Source organism: Oncorhynchus keta, chromosome 31, assembly GCF_023373465.1.
Source record: "Oncorhynchus keta strain PuntledgeMale-10-30-2019 chromosome 31, Oket_V2, whole genome shotgun sequence".
In the NCBI taxonomy this organism is placed as follows: domain Eukaryota; kingdom Metazoa; phylum Chordata; class Actinopteri; order Salmoniformes; family Salmonidae; genus Oncorhynchus; species Oncorhynchus keta.
The window spans coordinates 16,499,304-16,516,904 of NC_068451.1; the positions used below are offsets into that span (position 1 = coordinate 16,499,304).

Here is a 17,601-nt window from a genome sequence, read left to right on the forward strand (position 1 = left end):
ATGGGCATTACTGGCGCGACCAACACATACTGCTGGCAGTAAATTCTTTTTACACACCAGAATTTAATTAACAGTTTTTATATTTATGGTGTCATGCACTAGTAAATCTCAAGGCTGCTTTCTATGTGATGGTATAATTGCTACCATAAAGGTTGATCCCTGGAAAGCAGGCGGTGAATAGTTTGGGGTGTTGATCAGATGGACAGAAACCATTCCAGATCATCTGTGGTATTAACCCACTGGATGGATATGAACAGTGATGAAATAGATAACCAATGCATTCAGATACACACACTGTATAGTGAACTACTATATAGGGAATAGGGTGCCATTTGGGATGCAGCCAATGCCAAGAGAGACGGTATGGATGTCTATGATGACTTTCTGCTTCAACATGATAGCCTACATAGGGTTCCCCAGCGGCAGTCAAACTTGGCCCGGGGGTGTGGCTTATTTGGCCCCCCAAGTTTTCTGAGTATTATTATTTTTATCATTGAACATAAAGGATTGTAAAAACACCAGGAAATCAGCTCCAAGTGCTAAAAAATGTTGGGAGTCTGTTCCCCAGTATCCCACACGCATAATAGAGAGATACACGTGTGATCATGTACAAATAAATGTAAGCAAGGTTTGAAATGATGTTTTAGTCAAATATACACTACTGTTCAAAAGTTTGGGTTCACTTAGAAATGTCCTTGTTTTTGAAAGAAAAGCAATTTTTTTGTCCATTAAAATAACATCAAATTGATCGGAAATACAGTGTTGACATTGTTAATGTTGTAAATGACTATTGTAGCTGGAAACAACAGATTTCTTTATGGAATATCTACATAGGCGTACAGAGGCCCATTATCAGCAACCATCACGCCTGTGTTCCAATGGCACGTGGTGTTAGCTAATCCAAGTTTATCATTTTAAAAGGCTAATTGATCATTAGAAAACCCTTTTGCAATTAAAGAAGCAAGAAAACTAACCTTCTTTAGACCAGTTGAGTATCTGAAGCATCAGCATTTGTGGGTTCGATTAAAGGCTCAAAATGGCCAGAAACAAAGAACTTTCTTCTGAAACTCGTCAGTCTATTCTTGTTCTTAGAAATGAAGGCTAATCCATGAGAGAAATTGCCAAGAAACTGAAGATCTCATACAACGCTGTGTACTATTCCCTTCACAGAACAGCGCAAACTGGCCCTAACCAGAATAGAAAGAGGAGTGGGTGGCCCGGGTGCACAACTGAGCAAGAGGACAAGTACATTAGAGTGTCTAGTTTGAGAAACATACGCCTCACAAGTCCTCAACTGGCAGCTTCATTAAATAGTACCTGCAAAACACCAGTCTCAACGTCAACAGTGAAGAGGCGACTCCGGGATGCTGGCCTTCAAGGCAGAGTTCCTTGGTCCAGTGTCTGTGTTATTTTGCTCAACTGTATCTTATTTTTATTGGCCAGTCTAAGATATGGCTTTTTCTTTGCAACTCTGCCTAGAAGGCCAGCATCCCGGAGTCGCCTCTTCACAGTTGACGTTGATGGTGTAATATCATGGTACACTAATACACTACATGGCCAAAAGTATGTGGACACCTGCTTGTCAAACATCTTATACCAATATCATGGGCAATAATATGGAGTTGGTCTCCCCTTTGTTGCTATAAAAGCCTCCACTCTTCTGTGTGTAGGCTTTCTACTAGATTTGGGAACCTTGCTGCGGGACTTGCTTCCATTCAGCCACAAGATCATTAGTGAGGTTGGGCACTGATGTTGGGCGATTAGGCCTTGCTCGCAGTCGGCATTCCAATTAATCCCAAAGGTGTTCAATGGAGTTGAGGTCAGGGCTCTGTGCAGGCCAGTCAAGTTCTTCCACACCGATCTCGACAATCCATTTCTGTATGGACCTCGCTTTGTGCACAGGGGCATTGTTATGCTGAAACGGGAAAGGGCCACAAAGTTAGAAGCACAGAATCGTCTAGAATGTTATTGTATACTCTAGCATTGATTTCCCATTCAAATCAGCCCCAGACCATTATTCCTTCTCCATCAAACTTTAGTTAGTACTATGCATTGGGGCAGGTAGCGTTCTCCTGGCATCTGTCAAACCCAGATTCGTCCGTCGAACTTCCAGATGGTGAATAGTGATTCATCACTCCAGAGATCGCGTTTCCACTGCTCCAGAGTCCAATGTGAGCAAGCTTTACAATACTCCAGCTGACGCTTGGCATTACGCTTGGTAATCTTAGGCTTGTGTGCGGTTGCTCGGCCATGGAAACCCATTTCATGAAGCTCCTGACGAACAGTTATTGTGCTAATGTTGCTTCCAGAGGCAGTTTGGAACTCGGTAGTGAGTGTTGTCCCATTCTGTGAGCTTGTGGCCTACCACTTCGCCGGTTGAGCAGTTGTTGCTCCTAGAGGTTTCCAATTCATAATAACAGCACTTACAGTTGACCGGGGCAGATCTAGCAGGGCAGAAATTGTACGAACTGACTCGTTGAAAAGGTGGTATCCTAGTGTACTTATTTTGTGTGCCAGTATCTTAAATGGGCAATCTGAGATTCAAACAACACAGCATCCCACCACTTTTTTTGATTGATAGCTGAGGGATGGGTTACAGTTGAAATAAACTCATTAGGCATTTATACATTATATTTATCAAGAATCAATGACTATAAAAAATGTATTTAAAAGTCCAAAAATGTATATACCAATCCCAAATTGCCGCTTATAGGATTGCTAAAGTACATGTGTGAAGAAAGAGCCTGTCATAAAAAGACAGACCGTGTTCCATGGATTATCTTTATTGCAGAGAGCAGTCCAGTTCATTGTCATTTGAGCATACTAAGGAAGGAAATAAAGAATGCAGCAAATACACAATCCAAACACTCACATACAAGTCTGTTTAAATCATTCAAACAAAGAGCATTAACACATCTATCTCCATATCGGAAGCCAGAGTGGTGTGTATTAGGGACAGGAGTTTTTCCTGGTCACGTGGGTAGGAAAACCTCTGCTGGATCTCTAGTTGTTGCTTAGACACACTACAGCCCAGATTTTTTCCTGATCAGTCACACAGACAGGAAAAACCTATGGCCCTAGTGTGTATATTTCTAAGTGTGCCATTGGTGTAGACCAGAACAGTGCATGTTGTTACATGGTAACGGAGCACTGTGCTGTTGTGTTCCCTCAGAGTGACATGTAATACAGTAGAACAGGAACAATGAGGTACAACAGTAGGCAACAGTACACTAGAATCCAGCCCTAACAGATTGTAACAGTAGAACAGAGCCATAGAGATAGAGATGGAAGTTTAACCAACATTAATGTCGTTAATCCTTCCAGGATTTAGACTCTCGTTCTAAATTCTAGCTACTCAGCTGGTTTGCGTAGCTGGTATAATTTAGGATCAATAACAGGACCGTTATTGTATTGGTCAATATTGGCTGCTATGGAACCATGTGATACCATCAGAGTGCTTTTTGGTTGAAACCGCAGTGGCCAAACTCTTTCTTTATCAAGTCAGTCAGTCAGCTTTGCATGATACAATGCTGCACGTGAGTGGCTTCACCAGGATTGACAAACACTGCCCCTAGTGGACCCTAAAAAATAGAACACTGAATTGGGTTGAATCATATAAATGGGTTTGACAATGATTATTACCACTGAAAGCAGCATGGAATGCCGAATTCCACACATCCCGACTCTACCGAAGTACTATCACACTGTTGTACACAGTGATATCAACCAGGATTAGACAGTGATGTCATAAATCTGCACGGGCAGCCAAATGGAAGTCCCATGTGGATGACATCATCAATGTCTAATCCCCATTTAGACTGTGTGACCTTCAACATGAGATTGAATCCAGAATCGTGTCAGTTCAAGCCATTACATTTCTATGGTCTAATGACCTTTGGCATCTCAGCTGTGAGGCCACTTATCAATTAACAGATTGAAAACCAATCAATGATTAATACACCACAATGCCCCTACCAGGTTTAAGGGAAATAAAAGTAAAATCCTACATGCAGGAAAATTATAAAAACAAAAAAATGTAATCCTACAATGGTTTAGACAGGTAGCCCAATTCTGATCTTTCCTTCACTAATTGGCCTTTTGACCAATCAGCTGTGATAAAGATTGGATGTGAAAAGATAGGATGTGATTAGTCAAAAGAACAATTTGTGGAAAAACTATCAGAATTGGGCTACCTGTCTAAAGTACAGCTGCATGGGTAGAGCAGAGGCACAGCATGGAGAAATGAAAATGTTTTATACAATATCAGAGTGCTTTTAGTAACCTCTGGGAGGGGGAAGGGGCGGGGAGAGAGAATAGAGGAAAGAGTCAGAATGTAAAAGGAATGCAAGTCAAGGAAAGGAAAATGGAATAAAGGTGCAGAGTGGAGGGAGAGATCAAGCACTTTGTATTTTTAATTCATTGTTTCTCCCTCACTCGCACTCGTTTTCCCGGAGGACATCGAACATATTGACTGTGAGGCTGGTTGGCCCCTTCCTCTCGTTCACTGCTGGGTGTCCAAACCCTTCATCTTCATCATCATCACCATCATCATCAGCATCCCTATCCCTCTCCTCCTCCGGCTCAGAGCTGGACTCCCCCTCCTCCTCCTCCTCCCTCTCCCCTGCCCCCTCTTCCTTCCGTCCCTGTAGAGCGATGATCTCTGCCAGGTCTGGGTGGGACTCCCACTGCTCTGTATAGCGCAAATCCATTGGTTGAATAATTAATCAATCAAGCAATCAAATAAACATTTTTCTTCATGTTTTTTTGTACAAAGCCCCAGTCATCAGTTTAAAGGTTGGAAACCAGATCAACATGAACATCAGCCGTGCACAGTAGATCCCCTGCTGGGATTTGACCTTCCCCTGCGTGCCCACTGTTCACGGCCGACATTTGTGTCGGTCTATCTTCCCTTTTAAATATGAGTCTCTGCTGTCTGTACAGTAGTGATGAAGTGATATGCCTGATGCCTCACTGGTTGTCATGACCGGTCTATGACCTCTCTGATAGTTGTATGACCTGTGTACTGACCTCTCTGATAGTTGTATGACCTGTGTACTGACCTCTCTGATAGTTGTATGACCTGTGTACTGACCTCTCTGATAGTTGTATGACCTGTGTACTGACCTCTCTGATAGTTGTATGACCTGTGTACTGACCTCTCTGATCATTATATGCAGGTGGTCTGAGGCACAGACACAGCCTCCCGTCGACGGCCAGCCGCAGCAGACTGTTAGCTGCCCGATACACGTCGTTACGAGCTGCCTTCGCTGTCTTATAACCCCTCCTCTCTGCCCAGGCTGTGAGACAGACAGGGAGAAAGAAAGAGAAGAGAGAGAACGAGAAAGAGGGGTAGGGAGAGAAAACAAAAAACAATAAATTGTTATTGTATTATAATTTCAACTGTTCCTGAGAATTTCCCAAATGTCTCCCTGACATCCAGACAAGAGGGCGTGTTTCAACAGTTTAGAACCGGACCAGAGGTTCTAGAACCAGACTGGAGGTGGTCCTTACCCTCACACACGTCCCAGGCTGTCCAGCTGTGCTCGGGTCCCTGCTCCCTCTCCTTCTCCCCCCCCTTGGGTGCATGCTGTGGGCCCTCCACGCTGGGGTGCCGGAGCTTGAGCACCGACAGGAAGGGGGTCCGCTCACACAGATAACCCACAGAACTGTAGGGCTCCTGCAGCTGAGACACTGGGTAGATACCAGCTAGGATCTAGGGAGCAAGGGGCAGATAAGAGGAGGGAGAGAGGGGGAAATGGAGGAAGAGGCGTAGATACAAAAGAATGGAGGAAAAGTGTTTAGAAAGAGTAAAGCACGATGAGAAATATAGAGGGAATTTGTTTTAGAAAATAAGTTTGAAAAGGGTTGATGGGTAATGATTGCTTTTATATACAAAGCTCTCCGCAGTAGTTGAGACTTAAAAGTGGTACAGATTATGATTCTACTCCAAAGACAGCCTTCAAATGGCCAGAGGGAATATCAGTTATTATTTTATTCTCCAAGACATTTCCTCCACAGGCTGTCACCAAAAAGTGATTTGACCTGGGATTCTAAGGGAATGGGAGGACATAGTACACACAAACATACACTTTTACCCTACCCACTCCCTCCTCTCAGTTACCTGTAGTTGTTTGTTGACTAGTGAAGGGAAGACCAGTCCAGGGCAGTCGCACAGTTTGACAGTGGGTGTGAGGTAGTAGGTCTGGAAGTATTTGGTGTGGCCGGGGGTTCGAGACACACTCACCACTTTCCTACCTACCAGACTGTTCAATACTGATGACTTCCCCACGTTAGGGAAGCCTAGGGAGGGAGGGAGAGACACGTATATCCATATTCCCTTTGTGGTAAACATTTCTGAATGCCAGAGGGGGCTGGTGGGGGAGCAAAGCCTTGAGGTACACAAGCATGACTTAATTTATCAAGTTACTAATCAGTGACGACAGATTACTGATTGGCAGGTAGGAAAGCAAGCTTCCAACATGGCCGCTCACCTATACAGCCCAGCGTGAGTACGCCATCTTTATACAGCTCCTGGGAGGGGCTGCTCATCTCCATGGCAACATCACTCTGGTGCTCCACTAGCACAGAGTCGGCCCCCTCCTCTAACTGATCTCCCTCTGATCCCATAGCAACCGCATCTCTCTGGATCTTCTTCTCCCAGCTGGACAAGTCCACTACAAGAGGGGGGGGGGGTAACAATGGTGAACACTCCCTACAGCAAATCATTCTGTACACTTCTGGGAAAAAAGTGGAGAATTGGGAAGCAGCATTACTTGTCTTCAGCCTATTTTAAGACTACTTCCATTCAGTGTTGGTTCTTCTATGATATACCCTTACAACCCTGCACCCACAGATCTTTGTATGAAGACACTAATCCTTCATTAGTAATGAGCTATGCTATGGAAAGTACCTGGCCAAAGCATTAAGTCATTACAGACATACATGGTTAGCAATACATGTGTGAAATAGGTGCTATGCCACCCAGGTGGGTGGGTCCCTTTAACCTTTTCCTGCTGTGATTTCCTGACACGCCTTCAGGATGTGGGTGGGGCCTCCAGCATGTCCCCACCCACATGTACCCTTTTTTCTCATCCTCTTCTTCTGAAGCACTAGAGTCACAGAAACAGATACAGACAGTGCAATAGGTTATCCTGGTGATCAAGTACACAGTTCAACAGCTCCAATCAGCTCTCATCATTGTCCCTCGATTTGTTTATCACTTTCGCGTCAGCACAACCACCCTCACTCACTCCCACCCACCTGTGCTGTATGGCTGGCCGGGGTGTGATGTGAAACAGACACAGTGGAGGTGGGGGAACTGTGTCTGGAGGTAGTGTGTCCAGGCCAGCACCAGGGGAGGGGGACACAGGTCAGCTTTGTTCAGCACCACCACCACCTGCTTCTGCAGCTCCCCAGTGATGTAGTGGTACAGCGCTGGGGGAAACTGCAGCACCTGCATGGGAGGGACACACCAGGAACACATTCATTAAGACATGCATGCTCGGTCTGGCAAACAACTTACTAAATGGCAACCTATTCCCTATATAGTGCGCTACTTTTGACCAGGGCCCATAGCAACATAGTCATGAACATAGTCAATTTATACATGGTACTGACCACCTATAACTTACCCTGTCCGTGGCTCCACCTGGTGGATACTCTATGCATGCATTTCACCATATGGTTCAAAGCATAATGAAACCATAATTTTTATTTATTATATTTAACCTTTATTTAACTAGGCAAGTCAGTTAAGAAGAAATTCTTATTTACAATGACGGCCTACCGGGTAACAGTGGGTTAACTGCCTTGTTCAGGGGCAGAACGACAGATTTTTACCTTGCCAGCTCGGGGATTCAATCTAGCAACCTTTCGGTTACTGGCCCAACGCTCTAACCACTAGGCTACCTGCCATCATAGTGTCTATTAATTACATTATCATGATGACTGTGGTAAGTTGATAATGATACATGACTAGTAGCAGATAATGACAGTAGGAGTTTAAAAGAGATTACCCACCGGGTGCCTGATGTCCACGATGAGCAGGACCACATCGGACATCTCCAACACTCTCCACAACTGTCTCCACGTCTGAGAGAAAGAGAGGGGGGAGAGAAAGAGAGAGGGGGGAGAAAGGAAGTGTATAAAGAGTAAAGTTATACAAAGACTATTTAGGTTTTACCTACCCTAGGTTTTGCTCAGTGTCAGAGAAAGAGGTGGTTTTTAAAGGATTCATTCAAGTTTATAAAATATTATAGAATTAATAGCTCTTTATTTATCCATCAAAATTGAACTTTCTGCTGACACAATACAGCACCCCCCGTAACTAGCTGGTCACTAACCTCAAGGCTGCCACCTCCCTCAAAAGCATTTATAAAGGGTGTATAAAGTGTTCTGAATATATTCCTCACCTCCAGATTGTGCTCAAAGTGGCTGAGGGATCCAGGTGGGTTTCTGGAGTGCAGGTCGTTCAGATATTCCCGGTATGACTTCTCTTCTTTCTTCAGCAGCTCCTCACGATTCATCCCATAATTCCACGGAGGTCGCCGCGGAAACTCAAGACCTGGGATTGGAGGTCAGTGGCAGATACGTCAAGCAGTGACACAAACTGAAAAGACAATGTCAAAACTCACACTAGAATGGGTTTTTATTTAACAGCATTGAGAGGCTCAGGATACAGGTTACGTATCAAATCACACCCTATAGCGTACTACTTCGACCAGAGCACATATAGCTTAGGTCAAAATGAGTGTACTAAATAAGGAATAGGGTGCCATTTGAGACCTTTATTTAACAGCATTAAGAGGTTGTTGTGAGGCTCAGGGTCAAGGAGCGCTGACCTTTCTCTGTGGGGTAGATGTCGTTGATGTCAACCTCCAGGTCTTTGTCTAACATCTGGTCCAGAACCTTCTCTCTAGCAAGCTTCTTCCTCCTCTCCACCTCCTCTCTGCTCTCCTTCTCAAAGTGCAGACGGAACCTGAATGGACAGAGAGATGAGTATAGCTGTGTGTAAAGGGGGGAATTGGGCAGGGTGAGTGTGTGAAGGACACAAAACCATTTGTGTGCAGAGTCATGAAAATCAGGTGTGTGTGACATGGTTGTTTGTTCTGACAACAGCAGTTTCTGTAATTAACCATTGACCTCTGTCTGAAAGTTGTTTGCTCATGGTTCAGGATTCCTACAGTAACATTTTCTCACTTTTTTTACTTCGTCTCTTCCGGCCTCTTACTTTTAATATCTACAGACCCAGACATTGCTCTAATTAATATTTTTTCCATTATCCCTTCAGTTTGTTCCAGGGAATTCCCACTGTTCCAGGCATCAGTTCATACAGCAATCATGACACGTTTTCCCAAAAGGTATTTTTGATGATATCTGACAAAACAGAAACTCACTCAGCTGGTGAGAGCCTTATGAGCCTAGCTATCAGTGGTCACCAATCCTGGTCCATACAGTCTGCAGGCTTTTGTTCAAGCCCAGCAATAACACACCTGTCTTTGTTTTGGTTTCATTGCAAGTGATGTAGTATTACATTAGCTCTGGTCCAGGGTGTTACGTGTGGCTTGCTCACCATCTGCATGTAATCCCCTGGACCAGAGCTAAATACTATCTATGCTAATGTATTGGTAACTCACCTATTGGGGTCGTATCTGCCCTCCCTGATGCCGGGCTGCTGGTTTATCCTCCTGACATCTGTGGTTTCGCTATCTGAGGTGTCTGACTGCCTCTCCCTGTCCATCCCCCGCTCCACACTGGCATTACGGCTGCTGGGCCCTGAGCCTGGCTCACCTGAGGAGGAGAGATCATCAGTCAGAGGCTTACATTGAACCATTCCCAAATGCCACCCTATTCCCTATATAGTGCACAACGTTTTGTTGGGCACTATATATAGGTGATAGGGTGCAATTTGGGACACAAACACAGTGTACAGAATGAAAACTACCCTCTATGTCAGCACTTGGTACCAAAGCAAATATTACACAACGTTATACTTTAGAATCGAGTGTACCATGCATCTACATTACATAACACATAGCGATCTATAAATGTGGTAATCGTCTCAATACTAACCCTACGTAATAAATTGACAGCGGACGTTTTCATAATACATCTATTTTCATTGCTAGCGGTAGTGTAGGTATGTGATCTCCAACACCGTTTGTTATTCCCTCAATTTGAGAAAGCGAGCTTTTCCTACATAATTTGATAGCGAGTCTGCGCAGTAGCGCTTACACAAAGTGAAAACAATACCAGTGTAGTACAGTGATGCTGATTTCTGTGCATCAATACTTTCCCACCAATGGCGATGAATGACGCCAGCAATACAATTTCAGCGATAAGGTCAGACACATAGCTAGCTCTATAACGTCGTCACCTCCTTAGCTAGCAAGCAAGGTAGTTAACGTTTGCTAGAAAGACCCAAATACACAAGGCACACGTTATGGCAAAAATAATGACGTCCCTATTCTTTATTTGTTGCTAATTCGTCCAAAATATATCAGGTAACATGCCAGTGTTATTGTTCCTGAAAGCAGAGCTAACTAGGCAAGTTACTCAACTCTCCTCGTACAAGTTAGTAAAATGAAAAGCTATGCTAGCTAACGTTAGCATTTTCGGTCACGCACACTTTATGTCATTGTAGCTCACGTTACCTCTCTTTCTTTCCCGTTTCACTTGCATCTGTTTCTTCTTCTGTTTGGTGCTGAACGGCTTTTTCCGAGGCATATTTGAATGAAAAATGACAGTTTCGTAGTGTGGGTTTGTTTGTGTTAGCTAAGGCAGAAATACAGTAACGTCGTTATTTACTATCGTGAAGTTTCTCGACTCCTACACTTTCGCCATCCGGCACTGCAGAAAAAAATGTTGACTAAGTTACGAAAACATTCAATGGTCATACATGTCATTACACAGTTTATATTGACTTATTTTTTAAACAATGTAAATGTCATGCTTTGAATCGTTGTCTGACAAGACATGGCAAGTTAATATGAATAGAAAATAAATATTTAAAGAATGGTACAGTCCACACAGTAAACCGCCGATTCCACTATTACTGCTCACGCTAATGTTGTGATGCAGGTCTTATTTGCATGAAACATCACACTACAGCAGATCAATGAATCAAGCTTTTACAAGATACTGCCAACTTTCAATCAACACTGCCAACTTTGCCAAGTCCTTACATGCATCATGCATTGGGTCAAATTTACATCTACACCTGTCATATTCAAAATGTGACATTCAGTGTCAATCATACTAACACCTCTGTCGTTACAATAAATTAAATGGCATCATGCATAGCCTATTTGAAGGGGTGAGGTGCTGCTATCTTCAAAGTTAACCTTTATCATTACTGCAAATGCACAATGTGTTACAGGGATAGAGAAAGGCAAATTGTCGGACTTCAGTGAGGTTTATTGTTTGATAAGGGAAAATTGTATTTTCATATGTATCAGTCTATTTGTAAAGGCTCATACACTTTAGTATAACATTAGTGGAAGTAGTCAGAATATATTTGGATAACAATGATATTCTTAGGTCACAAAAAAATAAATACTACAAGGATTACATAACATGTACCAGCTGATCACATTCACTTCCCAGTTCTTACAGGGTCATGTGAGGTAAACAGGGCTCTATGATTGGCTTGTGGACTGAGGCTAAATATCAAAGTGTTATATAGTATGGATTATACATCAATATATACTTTTGCAGGCCTTTTTTCTTTTCAGAAACAGAAAAACAGCCAACTTCCCTTTTTTTTCAGTGAAAAAGATTTGTGAGCAAATTTTAGAAGGTAGATTACAGTAACCATCATGACAATGATGATGTAATCAAAACCTGATAGTATCCGTGGGAAAGTAGAAAAATTTACCTTAACAGTTATCTGTCAGTTTTATACACTTCACGGATGTAACCATAATCAAAGTTGTGTTGGAGGATAAAAAAAATAAGAAAACATTCGCTCTTCTTCACTCATTTTTTGTCTCTTCCTCACCATTGCAGTGACAGAGAAACACTCCTTTACCAACGGTATACACTAGCCATCCATTATAAAAGTAGTACAAAAACATAGGCATAATGAAATAAAAGTGATAAACAAGTACAAAAAACTACAAAGTCCTCTATTTCCAGACTCCATCTCTGTTTGAACATCTCTTAACTTCCTCTTCCATTACCCACCTTTCAGGCACAGTCACATCTTCCTATATCCCCCCTGTATTGCTTTTATCCAGTCTGTCCATAGGGCTCCTCCAGTTTCTCTCAGTCTCTACCACTCCTCCCTCCTACCCCTATGAGTTTAGGTGCTCCACCTGAATGGTGGAGGTAGCCACGGTGAGACAGAGGTCCTTGTGGGTCACTAGGTCCGCCACACTGACTGTTTTGAACTGGATGTCCCCTGCAGCGACTGTCTTATACTGGTGCAGGTCAAAGGGGCAGGATGCCGTCTCTGCCTGAGAGTAGCTACCCTGGTTTTGCCCCTGGTTCTGTCCTTGTCCATGACCTTCGGCTCTGTCTGCCCCACTATCGGTGACCTCTCCTCGGCCTTGGCCATGAGAACCTCCCTGGTTCTGGGTATGGCTTTGGTTCTGTTGGTTCTGCTGAGAGTGCTGTGCAGCAGCCACCGCCGCTGCAGTGAGCGGGTCTGAGTTGTGTTTCTGCATGTGTTTCACCAGGTACGTCTCCTGAAAATAGAATACAGAGGGATAAAGCGAGAGGTGAGTGTGCACAAACACACACTATGCACAGACATGCACACTGTCTGTGAAAATGTCTGTTGAAAGTTAAAGGTCTGCGACTACTACATGCTGGGTGCCTTAACAGTGGTGTTTCTCTTACAGAGGTGTATGTGCGGTTGCAGAGGCCACAGGAGTAGAGCTTGGCGTGTTTGACCGTGTGAGTGGACAGGTGGACTTCCAGACTGCCCGCGTCCGTGTAACCACGGTTACAGTTGGTGCACTTGAAGGGTTTGTCCTTGTTGTGCTGCCGTCTGTGGGACTGGAACAGAACAGGACCATTCAGGACACATCTTCAAATGGGTATTTGTAAGACTGTAACTACTAAGGGTTAGTATTACTAAGCTTTCACCACTGGGAATAAAAACCAAAGGAAAGGGACAGTAGTCACCTGTAGGTTAGAGAGTTGTGTGAAGGATTTCTCACAGCCCGGATGAACACACTTATAAGGCCTGTCTCCTGTGTGGATCCTGCAGAAACATGGAAAATACAACCAGTAAGAAGAAGAAAAGAGAGGGGAGAAATGTAAATGGACCCGCCAAATTCTGCTTTCAGCTATCCTGTGATCCACACCATTACAGATGAGGGAGATGGAGAGGAAGCCACGGTAGACTATCGAGATGCCACCCCCACAAGAGAAAAAGTCTATCGAGAGGCCCCCCACAAAGAAAAGACTATTGAGATTCCCCCCCACAGAGAAAAGACTATTGAAATGCCCCCAAATAAAATACTATTGAGATGCCACCAAATAAAATGCCATTGAAAGGTCCCCAAATAAAATACGATTGAAAGGCCCCCGCAAAGAAATGGGCAGATATGTATGACATCACCCTTACCTGTTGTGCTGCTGTAGATGACTGAGCTGTCTGAAGGACTTCTGACAGAAAGAGCAGGTGTACGGTTTCACCCCTGTGTGGATGCGGATGTGCTGGGCCAGATAGCTGGAGTTTGCAAAGGACTTAGTGCAGTGGGGACACTTGTGGGGCTTGGACTCTGTGTGGTTTCTGAAAGCAAGAAGAGAAGATAGAGAGAGGGAGGAGGGGAGAACAGTGTTGCTTTTCTTTAAACTTGATTGATAGGAGAACCCCCCAAATAAATCACACGTAAACACCCTATATTACTCAGTGCCTGACTTAAAAAAAAAAAAAAAAAATCACAACGTTTCTCTGAACCTTAACAGTATTTCACTCTGACCCAAATTATGTCAAACTTATCATGTGTGTAAGTGTAGGTGTGTGCACGCGCAAGGGAGAAGCAGCAATGAAGTAGTAAGGACACCAAACTGACAGACTGAAGAGACAAAGAGGGACTTGAATTAGAGATCACACACAATCATGCGCACACACACATGGCCTGCGTCTTGCCGTTTCACAGACATCTCCACACACACACAGTGCATGCAGCCAATAGAGGGGAGGGGAGAGGGGCAGGCTAGGTAAAGCCTGTAGGGTAGAGCTGGTCAGGTGGAGCTGCTGTGAGCAGTACCGTGTGTGCTGCTGTAAGTGACTGAGCTGTCTAAAGGACTTCTGGCAGTAGGAGCAGGTGTAGGGCTTGGCCCCGCTGTGGATGCGGATGTGCTGGGCCAGGTAGCTGGAGTTGGCGAATGACTTGGAGCAGTGGGGACACTTGTGGGGCTTGGCCTCTGTGTGAGACTTGGAGTGGATCTGCATGTCTGACTTACTGAAGAAGGTCACCGCACACATCCGGCACCTACGGGACAGAGACAGACACACAGACCAGGGATGGGGAGAAAGAGGGGAGGACGAGCGGGAGAATGGGAAGACAAGAGATAGGGATGAAGGAAATGAGGGCAGGAGCAGGTGAGAAACAGATGAAAATACAAAAAGCAAGGAACAAGAGACAGGGGTATGAGAGATGGGCAAGGGAGAGGAAGAGAGTGGAAGAAAGCAAAAAAGGGGTGAAACATGAGACAGCAAGTGTGGAAAACAAACGGAGAAAGCAAGAGGAAAAAGACAACAGGAAAGAAAGATAAAAACGAGGGAGCAGATGAAATGAACGAGGGATGTGAAAAAAGAAGACAAGCAACAGGGAGGGGGAAGAGATAAAGAGGGGGAAATCAGTGAAAACAGCAGGAAAAATAGCAGATTCTGCTGAAGCAAGAAATAGAAAGACAAACAGAGATAGCTTGAAAAGTAGGGAAACATTGTATGAAGAAGATAGAAAGAGGGGGGGGAAAGAGGACAGAAGTAGGCGAAGGAGTGCGTGTCCAATGGGTGCAGGGATGCACGTGTGTGTGGAGCGGATGCATGAGGGAGGCAGAGAATGTGTGTGTCCATGCTGCAAAGATAACACATTGTGTTCCAGAGTGCAGGTACAACACATAGTGAAATACTTCAGCAGGTGTGTGCGCTGCCACAGCATGCAGTGGAGTAGTTTCTGTGTGAGAGAGAAAGAGAAAAACACCCGTGCCCAGGGGCACCTAGTGTTCATCCATAGCCTGTGTCTAACCTCTCTGTCCTGGCTCTATCATCTACAACATACAGACATACGGGTGTGCAAGCATTCCACAGCTTCACATTCCTATGGGGATGCACAGCACAACAGGTGCTTTTTGGCCCTTCTGTGACGCCGTAGGTCCGTACCTGTAGGTCTTGTTGCAGTCCTTCCCGCTGTGGTTCTCGTCTTCGTTGGCGAGGTCGTACGGGTCAGTTATATAATGCTGCGAAGACATAACCACCTATCAAATGTCACACAAACATTAGAATCACGTTCATCATGTTAAAAAAGGCACACTGTTGTAAAAGTCTACATGGGCTCTTTTTTGTTTCTTAGTCTGGAAATCAATAGCCTGAGCTTAGTCTGGAAATATTTTAGTGGGAATAGCTTTTATTTTGGTTACGCTGGAGTTACTATGGTAACTGTCTCACCTGCCCTCCCGACGCCAAGTGAGCCAGAATCAACGCTTCATTTCCAGCGGAGAGGGTGTGGCCACCAGCAGGCCCCGCCCTCCCTAGTGTCGACTTCTTCTTCCTGCCTCGCTTCGAGGTTGTCGGCATGACGACCACCTGGGGGGTTCCACCTTCCTGTTTCTTATCTAAGTGAAAAATGTGTGTCAGAGTCTGACAGTGCGTGAGTGAAGTGTGTATTTTTCAGAGTTAGGATAATGGAGGGTGGAGACAATCGTGTGAGTGTGTGTTACCTGGAGCGTGCAGTGTAGAGACGATCATGGTGGTGGTGGGATGTCCAGAGACGAAGGACTGAGAGGAGGTGGCAGGAGAGACCAGCTGCGTGCCTTGAGGGGTTGTGATGACCAGACCCGCTGCAGAGAGAGGAAAATAAAAATATGATACAAAACAGATGGGAAAAAGACAATGCAAGTGTGATCAATTCTAGACTAACAGTTGACACACACACCTGCTGTCATGATACCAGTGGAAGGTACAGGCACCACAGTGATGTTCTGGGTGTGAGGGGGGTGTAGGTGACCCCCTTGGCCCTGCCCCCCTCCTTCCTGCTTGGGGACAGTGAGCAAGGTCGTCTGGTAATGAGATGAGGGGAACGAAGTGTTCTTCTCCTGGTCCTTCAGTTGTTTCAGGAACATGGCGTTCTCAATCTGACATCGAGAGAGAAATCCGTGTTACAAAATGCCAAACTCCAAAAAGAGTAATTGCTATAATCCAAAGGTGTCACTTGCAATATACTTTAACATTTTAAACGGAAATGTTTAACTAAACGTACCTGTCCTTGTACAGGCACAGGGGACCAGAAGTACTGAGAGTTAAAATGGGAATCCTCCATAATTTCTGTAATGGAAGAGTAACACCGCCATATCACCACTAGGCCAAACAGCTAATCACTCATCAATTGAAATAAAATTGGCTACATTGTTGCACATCCGACTGACACCTTTGGGCGACAATAATCTTAAATCATTTAAATGTCACTTCACATACATGAGCTAGCTAATGAAACAATAATGGTACGTACCTATGTTGGTACTTTATTTGGTTAGATGGCTGAAATATTTGGACACATATTACAATAATTATGCCCCCGGGTTAGACAATAATATGACTTGCAAAAGGCTAGTTAGGTCATTTAGCTGCCTGTGCATTGTTGTGGTTGCATGGGAAGGAGGACCGTGCTAGCTCACTATTACATGGGTTTTCCCCATCAAAGTAATTCATTTGGTGATGATGATGTAGCTAGCAATAATTCGAACACAAAAAAGATGTCTAGGTTGCTACTTGTTAGCAATTTTTTTGAGCTGTAAGTGCATTTCAATTCCTTGCTAGGCGTTTACAGTTAGCTAGACGCTCTAATAAAACAACGAGAGGAATGTTATCGGACTCTCGCGTCTTCGACGCCTGTGAAAATAGAAATAGCAAAGCACCAAAGAAATCGAGGATTAAAAAAAACTGAAGCAGTGAAGAGAAGAAAAAAAAACAATCTTCCACAGACTTCCGGCTGTCCAGACTGAGAAGAGACTCGTCGGGTAGCAGTCGCTCAAATTGGAAGATAAATACTATGATTATGAAGACAAATAACAGTATTTACCTGTGCCGACAGAGCTTGTTCCCTTCCCGGAATTCCTGTACAGTTCCGAAACTCTGTTCAAATCTTTTAGATTAGACTAATTCACCGAGTTTTTTCTCTTATTTTTTCTATTTTTTTCTTCCTTATGGAGTCGCTTGTCTGCGCTACACTTCCTTCGAAGAAGATCGATTAAACTCTGTGAAGAAACAAAGCTCTCTGAGTGTGTGGTGATGTCATTTCCGTCTAATTTTGGAAACTTCAAATTGGTGCTATCGATATGCTATTAAATATATCAAACGTAAATGAATGCAATGTTCTCCTTCTGCGTATTTTACTGTAATGCAATAAACATAAAAATACGTTTTAA

The 17,601-nt window shown here is 44.1% G+C and overlaps 2 protein-coding genes across 7 annotated transcripts; both read right to left on the reverse strand.

Moving 5' to 3' along the window:
* Positions 1 to 2,767: 2,767 nt before the first annotated feature.
* LOC118364563 (guanine nucleotide-binding protein-like 1) lies at positions 2,768 to 11,264 on the reverse strand. Of its 2 annotated transcripts, none has more exons than XM_052489772.1 (12): positions 10,653 to 11,264; positions 9,636 to 9,789; positions 8,841 to 8,977; positions 8,412 to 8,563; positions 8,020 to 8,091; positions 7,261 to 7,453; positions 7,005 to 7,109; positions 6,492 to 6,674; positions 6,122 to 6,300; positions 5,512 to 5,713; positions 5,157 to 5,297; positions 2,768 to 4,690 (listed from the first exon to the last, which is right to left on the reverse strand). In XM_052489772.1, exons 1-12 carry the CDS (start codon positions 10,723 to 10,725, stop codon positions 4,431 to 4,433), a joined length of 1,851 nt encoding a protein of 616 aa, XP_052345732.1. In that variant the 5' UTR covers positions 10,726 to 11,264; the 3' UTR covers positions 2,768 to 4,430. The 2 variants fall into 2 exon arrangements, with proteins under 2 accessions (XP_052345732.1, XP_052345733.1); XM_052489773.1 differs by lacking the exon at positions 10,653 to 11,264 and adding an exon at positions 10,072 to 10,207.
* A 130-nt stretch (positions 11,265 to 11,394) lies between these two features.
* Positions 11,395 to 17,570, reverse strand: LOC118364564 (zinc finger protein 384-like). 5 transcript variants are annotated; one of them, XM_035746206.2, is made up of 12 exons: positions 17,256 to 17,570; positions 16,686 to 16,714; positions 16,437 to 16,501; positions 16,113 to 16,311; positions 15,898 to 16,017; positions 15,626 to 15,792; positions 15,341 to 15,435; positions 14,223 to 14,447; positions 13,574 to 13,741; positions 13,129 to 13,207; positions 12,841 to 12,999; positions 11,395 to 12,686 (listed from the first exon to the last, which is right to left on the reverse strand). In XM_035746206.2, the coding sequence occupies exons 3-12, from the start codon at positions 16,494 to 16,496 to the stop codon at positions 12,294 to 12,296; spliced, it is 1,665 nt and encodes a 554-aa protein (XP_035602099.1). In that variant the 5' UTR covers positions 16,497 to 16,501; positions 16,686 to 16,714; positions 17,256 to 17,570; the 3' UTR covers positions 11,395 to 12,293. The 5 variants fall into 5 exon arrangements, with proteins under 5 accessions (XP_035602099.1, XP_035602100.1, XP_035602098.1 ...); XM_035746207.2 differs by lacking the exon at positions 16,686 to 16,714 and having other exon boundaries at positions 15,341 to 15,417; XM_035746205.2 differs by lacking the exon at positions 16,686 to 16,714.
* Between the last annotated feature and the right edge of the window lie 31 nt (positions 17,571 to 17,601).